General features: G+C 39.2%; 2 protein-coding genes across 5 annotated transcripts in view; one reads left to right on the top strand and one right to left on the bottom strand.

Moving 5' to 3' along the window:
* Window positions 1–10,989, top strand: part of supt6h (SPT6 homolog, histone chaperone and transcription elongation factor) — a 15,459-nt gene extending 4,470 nt beyond the window's left edge. Inside the window, exons 10-37 of the mRNA XM_084388238.1 lie at window positions 217–353; window positions 454–596; window positions 676–824; window positions 919–1,029; window positions 1,302–1,431; window positions 1,577–1,727; window positions 2,094–2,248; window positions 2,369–2,561; window positions 2,661–2,800; window positions 2,986–3,103; window positions 3,219–3,295; window positions 3,382–3,517; window positions 3,616–3,753; window positions 4,742–4,909; window positions 5,012–5,139; window positions 5,242–5,449; window positions 5,619–5,766; window positions 5,911–6,053; window positions 6,153–6,293; window positions 6,411–6,606; window positions 6,691–6,929; window positions 7,571–7,684; window positions 7,808–7,932; window positions 8,011–8,123; window positions 8,206–8,280; window positions 8,394–8,572; window positions 8,670–8,866; window positions 9,614–10,989. Of these exons, the coding sequence (XP_084244364.1) occupies window positions 217–353; window positions 454–596; window positions 676–824; window positions 919–1,029; window positions 1,302–1,431; window positions 1,577–1,727; window positions 2,094–2,248; window positions 2,369–2,561; window positions 2,661–2,800; window positions 2,986–3,103; window positions 3,219–3,295; window positions 3,382–3,517; window positions 3,616–3,753; window positions 4,742–4,909; window positions 5,012–5,139; window positions 5,242–5,449; window positions 5,619–5,766; window positions 5,911–6,053; window positions 6,153–6,293; window positions 6,411–6,606; window positions 6,691–6,929; window positions 7,571–7,684; window positions 7,808–7,932; window positions 8,011–8,123; window positions 8,206–8,280; window positions 8,394–8,572; window positions 8,670–8,866; window positions 9,614–9,803 (4,142 nt within the window). The 3' untranslated portion in view covers window positions 9,804–10,989. The remainder of the gene's footprint in view (window positions 1–216; window positions 354–453; window positions 597–675; window positions 825–918; window positions 1,030–1,301; window positions 1,432–1,576; window positions 1,728–2,093; window positions 2,249–2,368; window positions 2,562–2,660; window positions 2,801–2,985; window positions 3,104–3,218; window positions 3,296–3,381; window positions 3,518–3,615; window positions 3,754–4,741; window positions 4,910–5,011; window positions 5,140–5,241; window positions 5,450–5,618; window positions 5,767–5,910; window positions 6,054–6,152; window positions 6,294–6,410; window positions 6,607–6,690; window positions 6,930–7,570; window positions 7,685–7,807; window positions 7,933–8,010; window positions 8,124–8,205; window positions 8,281–8,393; window positions 8,573–8,669; window positions 8,867–9,613) is intronic.
* Window positions 10,990–11,001: 12 nt separating this feature from the next.
* On the bottom strand, window positions 11,002–16,039 carry rab34b (RAB34, member RAS oncogene family b). Of its 4 annotated transcripts, none has more exons than XM_084388232.1 (11): window positions 15,784–16,039; window positions 15,603–15,711; window positions 15,245–15,327; window positions 14,943–15,008; window positions 14,686–14,787; window positions 14,541–14,605; window positions 13,769–13,820; window positions 13,601–13,682; window positions 13,324–13,414; window positions 12,179–12,286; window positions 11,002–11,686 (listed from the first exon to the last, which is right to left on the bottom strand). In XM_084388232.1, exons 2-11 carry the CDS (start codon window positions 15,654–15,656, stop codon window positions 11,628–11,630), a joined length of 762 nt encoding a protein of 253 aa, XP_084244358.1. In that variant the 5' UTR covers window positions 15,657–15,711; window positions 15,784–16,039; the 3' UTR covers window positions 11,002–11,627. The 4 variants fall into 4 exon arrangements, 3 of the variants coding, with proteins under 3 accessions (XP_084244358.1, XP_084244360.1, XP_084244359.1); XR_014625332.1 differs by having other exon boundaries at window positions 11,114–11,686; window positions 13,324–13,434; window positions 15,784–16,027; XM_084388234.1 differs by having other exon boundaries at window positions 11,114–11,686; window positions 15,603–15,667; window positions 15,784–16,036.
* Window positions 16,040–16,062: the final 23 nt, after the last annotated feature.

The following is a 16,062-nucleotide window of genomic DNA, read 5'->3' as shown; positions in this document are numbered from 1 at the left end:
ATACACACTTGATACCTGCTGATATAGTTGTTATTTCCTTACACGCACGCAGGTGCAGAATGCACATGCTAGTTGACAGTGGCCTGTAGTCCTTTTGGTGTGTTCAAGCTCAGATTTTTGTTCCAGATGCAGTGGACGCAAGGCGACAACAGGCGGCTTTAGTCGCCGCTAGTTCTTTGACGTCGGCTTGGTGTGTCACTGCCTTTAAACTTCTAGACAGATCATCTGGCATTAACTTGTCCCTTCTCTCTTCCATCCTACAGGTTCCCTTCATTGCATTCTACAGGAAGGAGTATGTGGAGCCAGAGCTTAACATTAATGATCTGTGGAAGGTGTGGCAGTGGGATGAGAAGGTAAGGGCCCAATCAGAATGTTCTCAGAATGCATTGTGGTTGCTGCTTTTTGTTTTAATTTAACAGTTAAATGTGTCTGTTTATGCTGTCCTCTCTTCAGTGGACCCAGCTGAAGACCAGAAAGCAGAACCTGACACGTCTTTTCCAGCGAATGCAGTCTTATCAATTTGAGCAGATCTCAGCTGACCCTGACAAACCACTGGCTGACTCGACTCGTCCCCTAGACACTGCTGATATGGAGAGGTATGAGTACCTACCTAACAAACTTTCTAACACATTATGCTGTGTCCACAGCAATCACTTGTTTCTTCTGCTTTGACAGACTGAAAGATGTCCAGTCTCTTGATGAGCTGGGAGACGTCTACAACCATTTCCTGCTCTACTATGGCCGAGACATTCCTAAGATGCAGAATGCAACCAAGGTCAACAAAAAGAAACTGAAGAAGATCAAGGAAGTGTCAGAGGAAGATGGTACAGCCGTGTTTTCACTGAATGAGCCAATTATGATGTTCAGCCATACCATTAGACTAACACCTGTTTTTTTGTTTTTGTTTTTTTCTGCTAGGGGAAGAAGCAGAGGTGGAAGAGGAAGAGGAAGAAGAGGAGCAGAAAGGGCCAGATCTGAAACAAGCCTCCCGTAGAGATATGTACAGCATCTGCCAGAGCGCAGGCCTTGGTGTGTACATCCTGCAAATATAAATAAGACTTAACAATACCCAATACACAACAAAAACATTTCCCTGACCTACTGCAAAAATAAGCATATATATAATTAGCGACATATTTTTATATGTCAGAAATATGTTCTATAATATGATAGAATTATGTAAATTGGGGAAAAAATGTTAAGGTATTATTTTAATATTTTGTATGTAATTATATGCAGAATATATAATGACAATGCAACTCCTTGAAAGTTATGAATGCATACACACTTTTTTTTATTAGATGGTCTTGCCAAGAAGTTTGGTCTGACCCCAGAGCAGTTTGGAGAAAACTTGCGAGACAGTTATCAGAGGCACGAAACTGAGCAGTTCCCTGCAGAGCCGTTGGAGCTGGCCAAGGACTATGTGTGCAGGTAATGGATCAATGAAAACTTGAAATTGTATCTTATTAAAAAAAAATCCTGTGATACTCAAGTATTTTACCCACTGCTTTCTGAATAATAAGTTTGCAATTTGCATATTTATTCATAAATCATAAATTTATTCATGTTTTCATAGCCAATTTAGCACCCCGGAGGCTGTTCTGGAAGGCGCTCGCTACATGGTGGCCATGCAGATTGCCCGTGAACCGCTGGTCAGGCACGTGCTCAGACAGACCTTCCAGGAGAGGGCCAAGATTAACATCAAGCCAACTAAGAAGGGAAAGAAGGTTGGTTCTTAGGATTTACTGACCTACCTTATATTATGCAGAAAGTGTCAGTTTTCTACCATCATTTTTTTAACTGTTGTATTTTTGTTTATCTTCTACTCTTTTGCTTAACCATATTCATCAAGGAAAGGGTATTAGCAAAATAGCAACTTTCCCATCCCAGCAGAGTTCTGTTGTGGTAGAGCTTTAGCTAGAATGAATTCTGTTGATGCCTGTAGGTATTGTTATTGCTTTGCTACAGTGTTACCGTAGTGAACTCCTATTCAAACCCAGATTGAACTGATGTGCCAGTTACTGCATTGTTTGCTCTTTTTTGTTTGCATTGTCTGTAATTCCACATCAGCTAATGTCTGTCATGTTTCCCAGGATGTGGATGAAGCGCACTATGCTTATTCCTTCAAGTACCTGAAGAACAAGCCTGTGAAAGAGCTCAGTGGAGATCAGTTCTTGAAGATGTGCCTGGCTGAGGAGGAAGGCCTGCTCGCCATAGACATCTGCATTGACCTTGTGGGAGTCAAAGGGTATAGATGTGTCCTGAAAATTTTTGCTTGATTAAAAGCCTGCAAACAATTCATGCATTGTTAAGGATTATATACAAGAGGTACTAAGAATTTTTTTTTTTTTTTTGGTCATCTCTACAGGTATGGAGATCAGACATACTTTGATGAGATTAAGCAGTTCTACTACAGGGATGAGTTCAGTCACCAGGTGCAGGAATGGAACAAGCAGAGAACACTTGCTATTGAACGTTCCCTTCAGCAGTTCCTGTATCCACAGATGGCCAAGGAACTGAAAAATAAGCTTATTGCTGAAGCCAAGGACAATATTGTTAAGGTGCCACATTGACATTTCCTTTAAAAGCTACCCAACAGTTTCTGTGCCGAATTGTGGCCTAAAACATATTGATTTGTGTTTCTTGTGTCTGTGGTGCAGTCTTGCTGCAAGAAGCTGTATAACTGCCTGAAGGTGGCTCCTTATAGGCCTGATCAGCAGGTAGAGGAGGACGATGACCTAATGGATGAGTCACAAGGAAAGGGTATCCGTGTACTCGGGGTGGCCTTTGCTACTGGCAGGTACATATTTGTACATAATACTTCACTTGATTTTAAATAGGGATGCACCAGCACCATATCGGTTATTGGCAATTTGGTATTTAATTTGCGTGAAGGTTCACTAATTCTCGCTTAAAGTGAATCACACTTCAGTGAATAACACTAATCGTTTAATAATTTGTTGCTATGTTCTTGTGTTTCTATAGAGACACACCAGTTTTCTGCTCCCTCATCAATGGTGAAGGAGAGGTTGTGGACTTCCTCAGGCTACCTTATTTCCTTAAGAGGAGAAATGCATGGAGAGAGGATGAAAGAGAGAAAAAGGTGAAGAAACAGAAGCCCTGCAAGCATTTACTAATTACTAATTACCATTTACCATTTATTAACTCAAGTTGATTTCAGTATTGTGGCTTTTAAAGCATATGTTGTGTTTCCATAGCTTCAAGACATTGAAAACCTCAAGAAATTCCTCCTTAGTAAGAAGCCACATGTTGTTGCAGTTGCTGGGGAGAATCGGTATGTTTATTTTTGCTCCTTTTGTTTTAAAAATGCCATAAACTTTTATTGGGCCGCATGTTAATCCTGTTTCTGGACGTGTGTAGTGATGCTCATATGGTGTTGGAGGACATCAAGCGCACCATCAGTGAGCTGGAGCAGGACTCCTCTCTGCCTGCGGTGGGAGTGGAGCTGGTGGACAACGAGCTGGCTATGCTTTATATGAACAGCAAGAAGTCTGAGGTCAGTGTAGTGCGATTAAACTTGACAAATAAACCGTTGTTGAAGGCTCTAGGCTATAGCTTTCCTAATGTTTCTTTCACATTCTGCTCTTCTCATAGGCGGACTTCAGAGACTACCCACCTCTGCTTCGGCAGGCTGTGTCTGTGGCTCGCAAGATTCAGGACCCCCTAGTGGAGTTTGCCCAAGTCTGCAGCACCGATGAGGACATCCTGTGTTTGAAACTGCATCCCCTACAGGTACCAGCCCATTCTTTCATCTAATGACTTACTTTCTGCCATTTATGTTTAAAAACATTAATTAATTAATTAATTAAACCAATAAATTGTCAACGCGTCGTTCCACTTCCAGCCCTATTATTAATTACTTCTGAATTCCTCATTGTATTTGTGTAAAGCCTTGCAATGTCTGTCAGTGTTATTAAATTATTAGTCGTCTTATTTTTTTACATTTCTATGTAGTTTTTAATGTATTTTTATTTGTTTAATTTTAGTACTTAACTTCTTTTAGATTCTGGTTCTTATCAAACATTTATTTTTCTGTTCATTTTTAAGGTCCCATATATGGTTCATTCTCAGAGATATTGGGATCTTAATGTGACTCCATGTGCAAATTGTTGAGCTTTACCCATTTTCAATGGTTGAAAACCAAATATGGGTAACTTTTCAAACAGCTGATGCTTATTGTATTTAAGGAGGAATGTCTGAAGAACAATGTTAAAACTAGAAATGTCTTCTATCAAAACAACTGCATAGAACATACCAATTTCAACAATATTTCAGTGCCAAACTGAAATGGTCAAGTTGAGGCACATTAATTTGCTCTCAATTGTTTATTCATAAGATTCTACAATTGAATAATTATTAGGAAAAATTAGAAGGTTTTTTTTTTTTTACTGAATCTGATGCGCATGAAAAGTGTCCATTGGCATATAATGCAACAAAGATTGCTAAAGTCAACAGATTTTACGAATTTTGTGAAAATTGCTGTTTTGAACCCCCTCTACAAAATAGTGGATTACTCAGTCTTTATCCATGGCATTTAATATTTTGGCTTTCATCACTATTTATGGAAATCTTTCTTCAGATTTTTTTTTTTTTTTTTAACAAAATAAAAATTTAGATTTTGGGGCTTCTGGTTGAATTGACACAGAATTTTTCTTTCAGGTTTGAAATGAAGGCTATTTGTGAATCAATTCTCATGTATTATCATTTAAATGTTATTCAGGAGCATGTAGTGAAAGAGGAGCTGCTGGGCGCTCTCTACTGTGAGTTTATAAACCGGGTGAACGAGGTTGGTGTTGATGTGAACCGTGCCATTGCTCACCCTTACACCCAGAGCCTAGTCCAGTACATCTGTGGCCTTGGATCTAGGAAAGGCTCACACCTGCTCAAGGTGAGAACACTCACTTTTGGTGTTCGCTGTTCTCTATTTGTAAGATATTTTGCTAGAACTAAATGTTGCAATTATCTTCTGCACCTTCCCAATGTTCCTCAGATTCTTAAACAGAACAACACTAGGTTAGAGAACCGTACCCAGTTGGTCACCATGTGTCATATGGGACCCAAAGTCTTTATAAACTGTGCTGGCTTTATCAAGATCGACACTGCCTCTCTTGGTGACAGGTAAGATGCTAAACATAATGTGTGTGAATGACCACCAGCTCACTCTGAATTATGCTGCATACTGCCAGATGAGTTGAAAAAATGTCTTCTTTCACTCTGCAGCACTGACTCCTACATTGAGGTTCTGGATGGTTCCCGAGTGCACCCTGAAACGTATGAGTGGGCACGTAAAATGGCAGTGGATGCTCTAGAGTACGACGAGTCGGCAGAAGATGCCAACCCAGCCGGAGCGCTAGAGGAGATCCTTGAGAACCCAGAGAGACTGAAGGACCTGGATCTGGATGCCTTTGCTGAGGAGCTGGAGAGACAGGTGAGCTTTGTTTTTGTCTTAATTTTGGATAGAATGCTTATGTTTGTTCTGTTTGCAGGCGCATTTATCCAAAGTGACAATCGAGGAATACAGCATAAGCTGTTCAACCATATACTTGACTGAACTAAACCTTTTTCCTGTAACCATATCATTTTTTTCTTTCTTTCAGGGTTATGGCAATAAGGGAATTACGCTGTATGACATCCGAGCGGAGCTCAGTTGTAGATATAAAGATTTGAGAGCCCCTTACAGACCTCCCAACACTGAAGAGGTTTATAACATGCTTACCAAGGAGACGCCTGAGACCTTCTATATTGGTAAATACTACCTGAATGTTTTGATCATAGAGTAAAATACAATTATAAACCTACAGATTTACATATTTTATAGTGTTCTGTGATGTTCTCTGTCCTGATACTGTTGGCACAAAAAAATATGTTTGAATCTTATTGCACATATAGGTAAACTCATCACCTGTGTGGTGACTGGCATCGCTCACAGAAGGCCACAGGGTGAGAGTTACGACCAGGCCATTCGTAATGATGAGACGGGACTCTGGCAGTGTCCTTTTTGCCAGCAGGACAACTTTCCTGAGCTCAGTGAGGTGGGAATCTTTTGTTACCTTTCAATGGATTGAGATCATGGAAATTTTTGCTTTTGCACATTTTGCCAAATGCTCATATCATGATGTTGTTTTTCTCAGGTGTGGAATCACTTTGACAGCGGCTCCTGTCCTGGTCAAGCCATCGGCGTGAGAACCAGGTTAGATAACGCCGTCATGGGCTTTATCCCAACCAAGTTTCTTAGTGACAAGGTGGTCAAACACCCTGAGGAGAGGGTCAAGGTGAGCTAATCTCAAATTTCCTTTCTTTACTTTATCTGTCATTCATTTATATGCAATCTACATTAAATAAGTCTGAATCTCCTTTTGACATACTTATGCCTGGATCTCCACTTATAGGTTGGCATGACTGTGCACTGCCGCATCATGAAGATTGACATTGAAAAGTTCAATGTGGACCTCACTTGTAGAACATCTGATCTGAGCGACAAGAACAATGAATGGAAGCTTCCCAAAGACACCTATTATGACTTTGATGCTGAGACAGATGATGTCAAACAGGAAGAGGAGCTTAAGAAGAAACAGCAGAGAACCAGTCAGTATTGACACAACCTCTTTTTGAGAGCATTTACCATATTTTCAAGTGATGCAGGTATGACTTTCGTTTTCTTTTCACTAGCTTACATTAAGCGTGTGATCGCTCACCCGTCCTTCCACAACATCAACTTCAAACAAGCGGAGAAGATGATGGAATCCATGGATCAGGGTGACGTAGTTATTCGACCCAGCAGTAAAGGGGAGAACCACCTGACGGTCACGTGGAAGGTGGCTGATGGGATCTATCAGCATGTGGATGTGCGTGAGGAGGGCAAAGAGAATGCCTTCAGCCTTGGACATACTCTCTGGATCAACAACGAGGTGAGCTTTTGCTACATCTTGCACATACATCACCGTTGAAAAGTTTGGGGTCTAAACTAGATTTTCAGGTACAGAAATAGTAATCAAATGTAAAATATCTGTATAAATATAGATGAACCCCTTTTAAAGTTATTCAGTCAAGAGCAGTGAGGTTTTTTTTTTCTCCTTGTCTGTTGTTTGATTAAAATATAAAAACAGACAGCGGCAAGATTATTAGGCTGCTTTCACTCTTAAGAGTTGCACGGATCCAGTACACTGTTACACATGCATTTTATTTATCATGTATTTATGTTCACTTATGACATTACCGACTATGTTTACGATATTACTGGACGTGAATAATTTTGTGTGAATATGTCTGTTCAAGCTCAGGAAGATGTGAAAGAGTAACTTTTTTTGTGGAAACTGATACATTGGTTTCAGGATTATTTGATACATTGAAAGGTCAAAAGAACAGAAAACATTTGTAAAATTATAAACGTCATTACTGCCACTTTTGATAATTATACTGCATTCTTGCTAAATAAAGGTTTTATTTATTTTATTTTTTTCTTGACCCTGAACTTTTGAACTATAGTGGAGAAGCACAATTCGTTCATGCAGTATATCTGAAATCTAATGGTAGTCGTGGTTATCTGCAGGAATTTGAGGATCTGGATGAAATAACAGCCAGATACGTCCAGCCCATGGCTGCGTTTGCACGAGATCTGCTCGGCCACAAGTACTTCCACGACTGCAATGGAGGTGATAGGAAGGTATGTTATAATTCTGAGGAACTACCATTTTTCTGTTCTCTTCATCTTGATATATACTATGAAATGGCCTCTGCAAATTGTAGATGAGGAGTTGTTTATTTATCCTTTCTTGCGTTTGTACAGAAAATGGAGGAGCTTCTCATAAGGTCCAAGAAAGAGAAGCCGACATTCATCCCCTACTACGTTTCAGCTTGTAGAGACCTACCGGGCAAATTTCTCTTGGGTTACCAGCCTAGAGGGAAGCCGAGGTAACGCTCACTACCCAACCAGAACAGAGCACTAGACACGTCAATTTTTTTTAATAGCGCTTTGCTTTTGTTTTGCAGGATAGAATATGTAACCATCACTCCAGATGGCTTTAGGTATCGGTCTCAGGTATTCTCTACGGTCAATGGTCTCTTCCGCTGGTTCAAGGACCACTACCAGGATCCTGTGCCAGGTTAGTATTCTCTATCTAAACCCCAGCTCTGGCCTAGCATCATTATTATTCCTTTTAATGCAACGTTGTTGTCTTTCTAAAGGTGTTACACCAACCAGCAGCAGAACGCGAACACCAGCATCAGTGAACGCCACACCTGCCAACATTAACATTGCGGGTATGTCAGACATGCTGACTTCTCACCTGAAAACAACAGAGCTTTCTAAAGCTTCTCAAATGATTCTTCTCATGAATGTATTTTAAAACGCATTCCTGTCCCCTCGCTCTCAGACTTGACTCGAGCCGTCAACGCTCTTCCACGAAACATGACATCCCAGATGTTCAACGCCATAGCGGCGGTTACAGGGCAGGGCCAGAATCCCAACACAACGCCGGCCCAGTGGGCCTCCAGTCAGTATGGTTACAGCGGCGGCAGCAGTGCAGGAGGAGGTGGCAGCAGCAGCGCTTATGTACGAGACCTGCACCTATTTGCTTCTTTATCCTACTGAGTCAAAACAGAGCATGCTAATATTTAATATTCTTTCCTTGCCTTTCCATATTTTCAAGGTATTCGCAACGCCCCAGCAGCCAATGGCCACACCCTTGATGACGCCCAGCTACTCTTACACCACACCAGGCCAACAGCAGGCCATGACCACGCCCCAGTATCCCAGCAGTACACCACAGTCCTCACACGGACACCATCAGCATTCGTCCTCCACTCCATCGTCCTCGTCATCGAGAGTGCGGACGCCACAGCCCAAGTGAGTGCTACTGCTTTCTTCAATACGCAGAACCTTGTTAGCCACATCACTCAAGTTTCTCACACAAAGTTTCTTTTATGGAGAGGTGTTCCAATCTCTCTTCCATCGCACTTCAAAGAAAATTGGCCAACTAATAAGATTCAGGTTTTGTCGCATGACCAGAGCTGTTACTTGCAGCTACAAGGTTGTGGCGCTCATGAGTATTTGGCAAAGTGATAGCGAATGACAGAGAAAGAATCTGGAACCGGCTCTCTCGTCTCTGCACTCTTGTATTTGGTGTGGTTTGATAAACACCATATCAAATAAAAAAAAACGAATGGCATTTGAAAGCGTAAATACTGTTTGACTTCCGTTTTGAATCAAAGTTACACAATGCTTTGTGTACCAGATTAACTATATTTCTGCATTTCCATAAGCACCATCTACTTTCAGAGTATGAATTAGCATTTTCTTTAAGCCTGTGACATTTTTTTTATGCATTGGAAATTTCATTTCAATAGGAATCCGCATGTTCAAGGTTTTTGCGCAAAAACGTTTCCCACACAGATTTTGCTAATGTTTAAGTTTGTCACGTCAATTTGCTGTGCTGACCAATAGAAAGCTGCTTGGTTTGAAAGAGACTTCTGTGTGAGAAGCGCTTCATACATTGCTATGCAATTGACAATGGGTATTTCACAAGATTTTTTTCACTTGTAATTAAATTAATATGGGGTACGATGTAGTAAAACTCATCTGTGTTCCCTGCAGGACAAGTTCCCACACTGCCGTGGATTGGGGTAAGATGGCTGAACAGTGGCTGCAGGAGAAAGAAGCTGAGCGGCGAAAGCAAAAGACACCCCGCATGACACCCCGACCTTCGCCCAGTCCCATGATCGAAAGCACGCCCATGTCCATCGCAGGAGACGCCACTCCCCTCTTGGACGAGATGGACCGATAGGAGGAGAGAAGGAGGGTGCTCAGACATCTAAATATAAAACCCAATCCATCCACGTCCCATCTCTCATCCTACGTCTTGCTCTTTCGCTGCTAGAAGTATTTCTTTGAGTCATTCAGAGCTACTGATACAATGACAAACACTTGAAACATGATGACAAACAGATTTAGGAAATGGACCTACAATATAAGTTTGTCACAAGGGTTTTCTTTTCTTTTTTTAAGTGTGTGCAGAACGCACCCCCTTTTTCATTTTGTTTTTTAACTAAATTTAAAAGGAAAGGCTTAAAGCATGAGACGCTGCATGATTGTGCCCATGGGAGTTGGTATTCAATTCATCGTAAGATCATTAGTTCAGGCCCAGTCAGAGAGCTTTTCTTTTTGTATCTGGCTTAAACATCTAAATAAAACCCTGTTTCAGTATGAACCAGAGCACTGTAATGATTTAAAATCTGTGTTCTGTTGAGCTGTTACACAAAACTCTGAGAAAAAAAGCACTCAAGAGATTTGTAAAGCTGTTTAGCTACACGTTTATCTACTCTAAAATGAAGTGTGTGACTTCAAAAGACATCTTGTAAATGCCCTGTTTTTGTGGACCATTACAGTGATCAAAACGTATGCATTTTAAATTCAAAACTTTGAAAAATGATGTTTTTAAGGTTTGCTGAACCCATTAATTTTGCTGTTCATTTTTGAAGTTACAGAATCAGATGTCACTGCTAATAATGTGCTTATACAAGTAAACTGAACTATTGTGCTATAAGGTATTGAGCTTTTTCAGTTTGGATGCTGTTTGTGTGTATGTAAATGCATCTTTGCTGGCCAGACCTCCTGAAGGTGTTTGCACACATGCTGTTTGCTTTGTCTTCTTTCCTTTATGTACAATCCTATGTATCACTATAGACAAAAAGTGTGACATTTAAGCAAAGAGAAGTTTATGAACAGGTTCCTTATACTGTGACAATATTTTCACACACCAAACAGTTATTCGTATTATGACTTCCCAACCCCCACAACCCATTTAGTGAATAGTCCAAGCTCTGGGAAGAGTTTCTGACCTGATCATGTGTTCTTTTAGCACCGAGGCTGCACTATGCCTTTAGGTCAGGAAGTGAGTTCCAAGTGTCTGTTCTGTTCAGTGTAATTTCACTGCTGACATCCATTTCATTTCTTTCTTTGATAAAGTTGTCAAAATGAAACTTCTGATTCAAGTGTTTTTATTGAAGTAGTCGGGTTATTTCAGTTAGTAAAGAAGAGGTTTGAGTGTTTGTATTCAAGCTTCAGAACTTAATTCATTTCAGGCATCTGTGATTTAAAGAGGTGGCGTTATTCCCTTTTCCATGTGACATTTGTTGGAATTTTAATGCCTCTGATGCTTAAGAGACTACCAACAATTTCTAATTTATTTTGACACAATCCATACTTAAAATAATACTTTTTTTAAATGTTAGCCTTTATTGTCTCATGAATCAACACTTCAGAACAGAATACAGCGCTGTGTACATGTTTGTCGAGTTGCTCATTTTTGCTTCGCAATTTTTGCTTGAGCGATACTTTACGTCCAACAATCCTTCCATTTAGCTCACAGTGGGAGTCTTGTGTCCGAGCAGACGGCAGCAGAGCCTGTGGTCATGAGTCTTGGCATATGTATCATATTAGCCAAAGAAACGCATGATGCAATGAAAACAAGGGCTGCATTTACAAATAAAACCATTCAGAACCACCAGGAGGGCGTTTAGTGACCTCTTAACTACACTGCATTCTGTATTCAAGAATCACTTCAATTCCCATTTGATCAGATCCATTGAAACGTGTTGCATATGTTCAGTCAACGACAGCAGTTTGATTGCCTCTTCTTAAAATTTCCATCACAATTATTAGAAATTTCTGTGGAGTGAACAAAATATTTCCAACTGTAAGACAAAGATTTTCTTGGTAAAACTGAAATAAAACGTTTGAAATAAGCCCAAAGGGTGAATGTTAAACTTGTTCAAGGAATAGTCCACCCAAAAAATGAAAATTCTGCCGTTATTTACTCACCCTCAAGCTTTTCCAAACATGTATGACTTTCTCACTTCTGGGGAAAATAATAGATCATATTTTGAAGAATGTTGGCAAGCAAACAGTTTTGGTTCCAATATAAGTCAAAGTCCATAAGTAATGGAAGTCAATGGGAACCGAAATTGTTTGGTTACCAACATTATTCAAAATATCATCTCAGAAATACATATCAGAAAAAAGTCATAAATGTCTTACATGTTTGAAATGACCCGGGCCCGGGGTGAGTAATGCTGAGAGAATTTTCTTTTTTTGGGAGGGGCGGAAGCATTTTAAGACATTTGTGATACATTACTTGGACTTTATTGAAAAAGAACTTACTGACAATATCACCAACTTGTCTAGAATTGTTCCTCTCCAGCTCAGATAATACAGTCGCCTCAAACGTAAGTGATGCAACCCGGAAGAAGAAGTCTCTCACACTTTCCCCTATGGAGGACAGAAATGATACATCTGATGTCATCAAAAGTATGGAATCATTTGGAATTGTTGAAAGAAAAAGAAGTCTCTTATGCTCACCAAGACTGCATTTATTTGATCAAAATACATTAAAAACAGCAATATTACGAAATATTATTATAATTTAAAATGAGTGTTTTCTATTTTAATAAAAATGTTAAATGTATATTGCCATATTCCTGCTATGGCAAAGCTGAATTTTAAGCATCATTACTCAGAAATCATTCTAATATGCTGATTTGCTGCTCAATGATCAATTATTGGTGCTCAGTTATTAATAATGGTCATTATTCTCAATGACGATTACAGTTTTGCTGGAAACCATGATCATTTTTTTTTTCTTATATACTGTAAATTTATTTACATTTATTTGAAACAGAAATGTTACATTATATTACAACATCATATATGTCATTACTGTCACTTTTGAACAATTTAATGCATCCTTGCTGAATAAAAGTATTATTCATATATATTCATAAAAATATTATTATTATTTTTTCTGTTTTCTGCATTGATAATAATCAGAACTGTTTCTAGAGCAGCAATTCAGCATATTCAGAATGATTTCTGAAGACTCACGTGACACTGAAGACTGGAATAATGATGTAATGAGAAAAGACTGGAGTAAAAATGCAGCTTTGCCATCACATGAATAAAGTACATTTTAAAATATATTAAAACAGAAAACATAATATAAATGATATGATGATATATTCAGTAGGTTATGGTGCTACAAACCCTCTCTTGGATTGAGCACTGCAGTGGTGGTTTTATACAGACAAAGATGTTTAGTGAGATTATTGCATTTATTACAACACTTCATCTAGATCAGGGGTCTCCAACCTTTTTGTGAGTGAGGGCTCCCTGAAGGGATAAAATAGTAAATGTTGGAGACCACTGATCTAGATAGTATTGCAACCTCACATATTTCTGGCATCAGCTCAGACATACCAACTAGTTTGATGGCATTCAAAACCCCAAAAGTCTTTAACACTTTACTGTACCTGACAGGGCAGAGACGGCCCAATATTCTGCTCTGATCTCTTCAGAGAGTCTAACAGCCTCTTGCTCCATTTGGGCCAACTGATCTGGGTGCTATGGAGAGAAATACTCACCTAGACTCAAGGAAACACTATTTTGGGATTATCAGTACAATTGCATGCATCCACATCCAGTTTTTCTTTAAAAGGTTAATGAGACCCCTCTATGCCAACATAGTGTGAAAGTCGCAGTGTGGCCATGGCTTTTTAATATCTTACAGGTGATAATTTGATAACTCACACTAAGATCCTTCTTGGTTCCCACGAGGAAGAGGAGAACACTAGAAGGGTCATTGTCTCTCATGGCATCTTCAAGCCACTCTCTGAATACACAGACAGGTGAGAGAAAACAGACATGATTCATGACTAATTAGACGTGTTTCAAACCAAATAAATGATCATACTGTACCTCGCATTATCCAAAGAGTTATAATTGCTCAGGTCAAACACAACGATGATGGCTGGAAACAAAAGACAAATGGTTTTTGCACAATCCACAGCAAGTGTATACTTAAAGGGGTGGTTGATTATGATTTCACTTTTCTAACTTTAGTTAGTGTGTAATGTTGCTGTCTGAACATAAACAACATCTGCAAAGTTCAAAGCAAAGGGAGATATTTGCTTAAAAATAATTTTTTAAGGACTGCAACAAATGGCTGGTAGGGACTACATGACATTCCTCCCGGGTTAGTGACATCACCAACCCTAAAATTTACATAAACCCTGCCCCCGGGAACGCGACTTAAGATTATCATGACCGAATATGCTAATAAATGACTAGAAGATAACTACACATAAGCTACCTAAATTCATCAACTAACCATTCAGAAATGTTGTCTACATATTGTCACTTCTTCTAGAGTATCTCCATCTTTGTCTGACTCCGGTTTGAACATAAAAGGCTAAAAGTTTTTGAAATTTTCAGTGCATGTCTGTGTGAGGTAAAAGGACACAAGCTGTTGAAGCTCCGCCCCCTGTGCCGGGAGCAGCAGCTCATTTGCTTTTAAAGGGACAGACACAAAAACGGTGCGTTTTTGCTCACCCTCAAAAAGTGTCAATTTTAACATGCTATTTAAAAATATCTGTGGGGTATTTTGAGCTAAAACTTCACATAAACACTCTGGGGACATCAAAGACTTAAGGGCCTTATACTACCCCTTTAATATAGTCTGTTTTATTACCTTGAGCTCCTCTGTAGTATGTGGATGCAATACATCTAAATCTTTCTTGACCTGCTGTGTCCCACCTGCAAAGGGAAAGAGGTCCATGATCGAAGGATGCAACCATACGAATGACTGTTAAACCTATAAAAAACACAAAACTCACAACTGCAAACTGAAGGGCACCCCGAGGACCTCAAATCTCTCCATCTCAAAATCCACTCCAATAGTCGCCTTGTACGTCTTGTCAAATGTGTCTTTGCAGAATCTTCAGGTCAGAAATATTAACAATTATAGTTAATCAAGCTGTTTGTAATTTATTAGTACGCACTGTTGGGATTCATTTAGTAAAATTTGAATGTATCAGTAAAAGCTCTATGAGATCTGAATAGAGAATAGTAAATTAACATTTCAGACTCTTACCTATTTATTAAACAGGTCTTCCCAACTGCTACATCACCAACTACAATGACCTTGGCTACATTCAGTCTGAAAATATAGTGAACATTTACAATAAAATAATGTTCATTCATGCTGCACTGTACATTTGTATCACATATATAATCTAAACCAATCTAGAGGGTTTGTGTGTGAGGTTTTGCCTACATTGTGGGGAAAAGGGCTTAATAAATGTTAATGGAAAACAACTGGGTTAATGGAAAGCCTCCACCATAATAGCAAAAAATTATTGCATGTGTGTGTGAAAGAGAAAAAGAGTAACTTACCCTGATTTTTGTCCTTGACATGCCTCTCTAACAGTAATATTAAAGCCATCTTTGGTGTGCACTGCAGCGTCCCTTGTAAAGTACTGAATAAATAAACCGATATAAATTAGTTAGGTTAGGCTTTAAAAATGTAAACAAAACAAAACAGCAAAAAATATCGTTTTACATAATAATCTGCTCCAGTTGAGTCTGGTTTATAGAATTACACTCAGTGGGTAATTCAACACAATAATCCTCTACTTGTTAAGTGTTGTAATTCTGAGAGAGAGAAAACTAGGGAGAAGTATAAAGATGTGAAAGTATATAGATGTGCATTGAGACAACATTTAAAACTAACTAAAAATACAGAAAGTGTTACCAAAGGGAGTTCACAGATGATCCTGTCTCCTTTCACAGGGGGTAGAGAGCTCATCGTGTAGAGAGCTTTAACAACACCAATACAAACACTGAACCATTCTGTCCTGTGACTAGTGGGATAAACAAACATAAAACATAAACATATTAATAAATAAAAATAAAATAAAAAATGTACAACTTACCTAAAGGCAGAAGGCTTTTTTTACATTCTACAAGCAGCCTATTTTAGACTTTTCTAAATTCGCATTAGGCTATTATTTAGTCGACACATTTTTGTTGTTAAGGCAACTATTATTTTGTAGGCTATTAGGTTATTTTGCGGCAAATGCATGAAATATAATAAACAAGTAGGCTAGTCGTATTAAAGCTTTACTGCGTGACTGTGCTCAACAAGCACTCTCGCCTCTGTATACTGTGGCGGCGCTCGATATTTACAGTGCGCGATTGAACTTCAGAGCCCA

This window comes from Rutilus rutilus (genome assembly GCF_951802725.1).
Source record: "Rutilus rutilus genome assembly, chromosome: 18".
Taxonomy (NCBI): domain Eukaryota; kingdom Metazoa; phylum Chordata; class Actinopteri; order Cypriniformes; family Leuciscidae; genus Rutilus; species Rutilus rutilus.
The sequence above is the reverse complement of the archived record's forward strand: the minus strand, read 5'-3'. Positions and strand labels throughout refer to the sequence as shown.

Bases quoted from the DNA above. Each gene is read 5' to 3' on its own strand.
- rab34b (XM_084388232.1), bottom strand. From the start codon at position 15,656: ATGAGCTCTCTACCCCCTGTGAAAGGAGACAGGATCATCTGTGAACTC. The intron at 14,788-14,942 runs GTAAGAGTCTGA...TCTGACCTGAAG, and splicing joins AAGACCTGTTTAATAAATAG to ATTCTGCAAAGACACATTTG. The intron at 12,287-13,323 runs GTACAGTAAAGT...TGTCCTCCATAG, and splicing joins GGCCGTCTCTGCCCTGTCAG to GGGAAAGTGTGAGAGACTTC.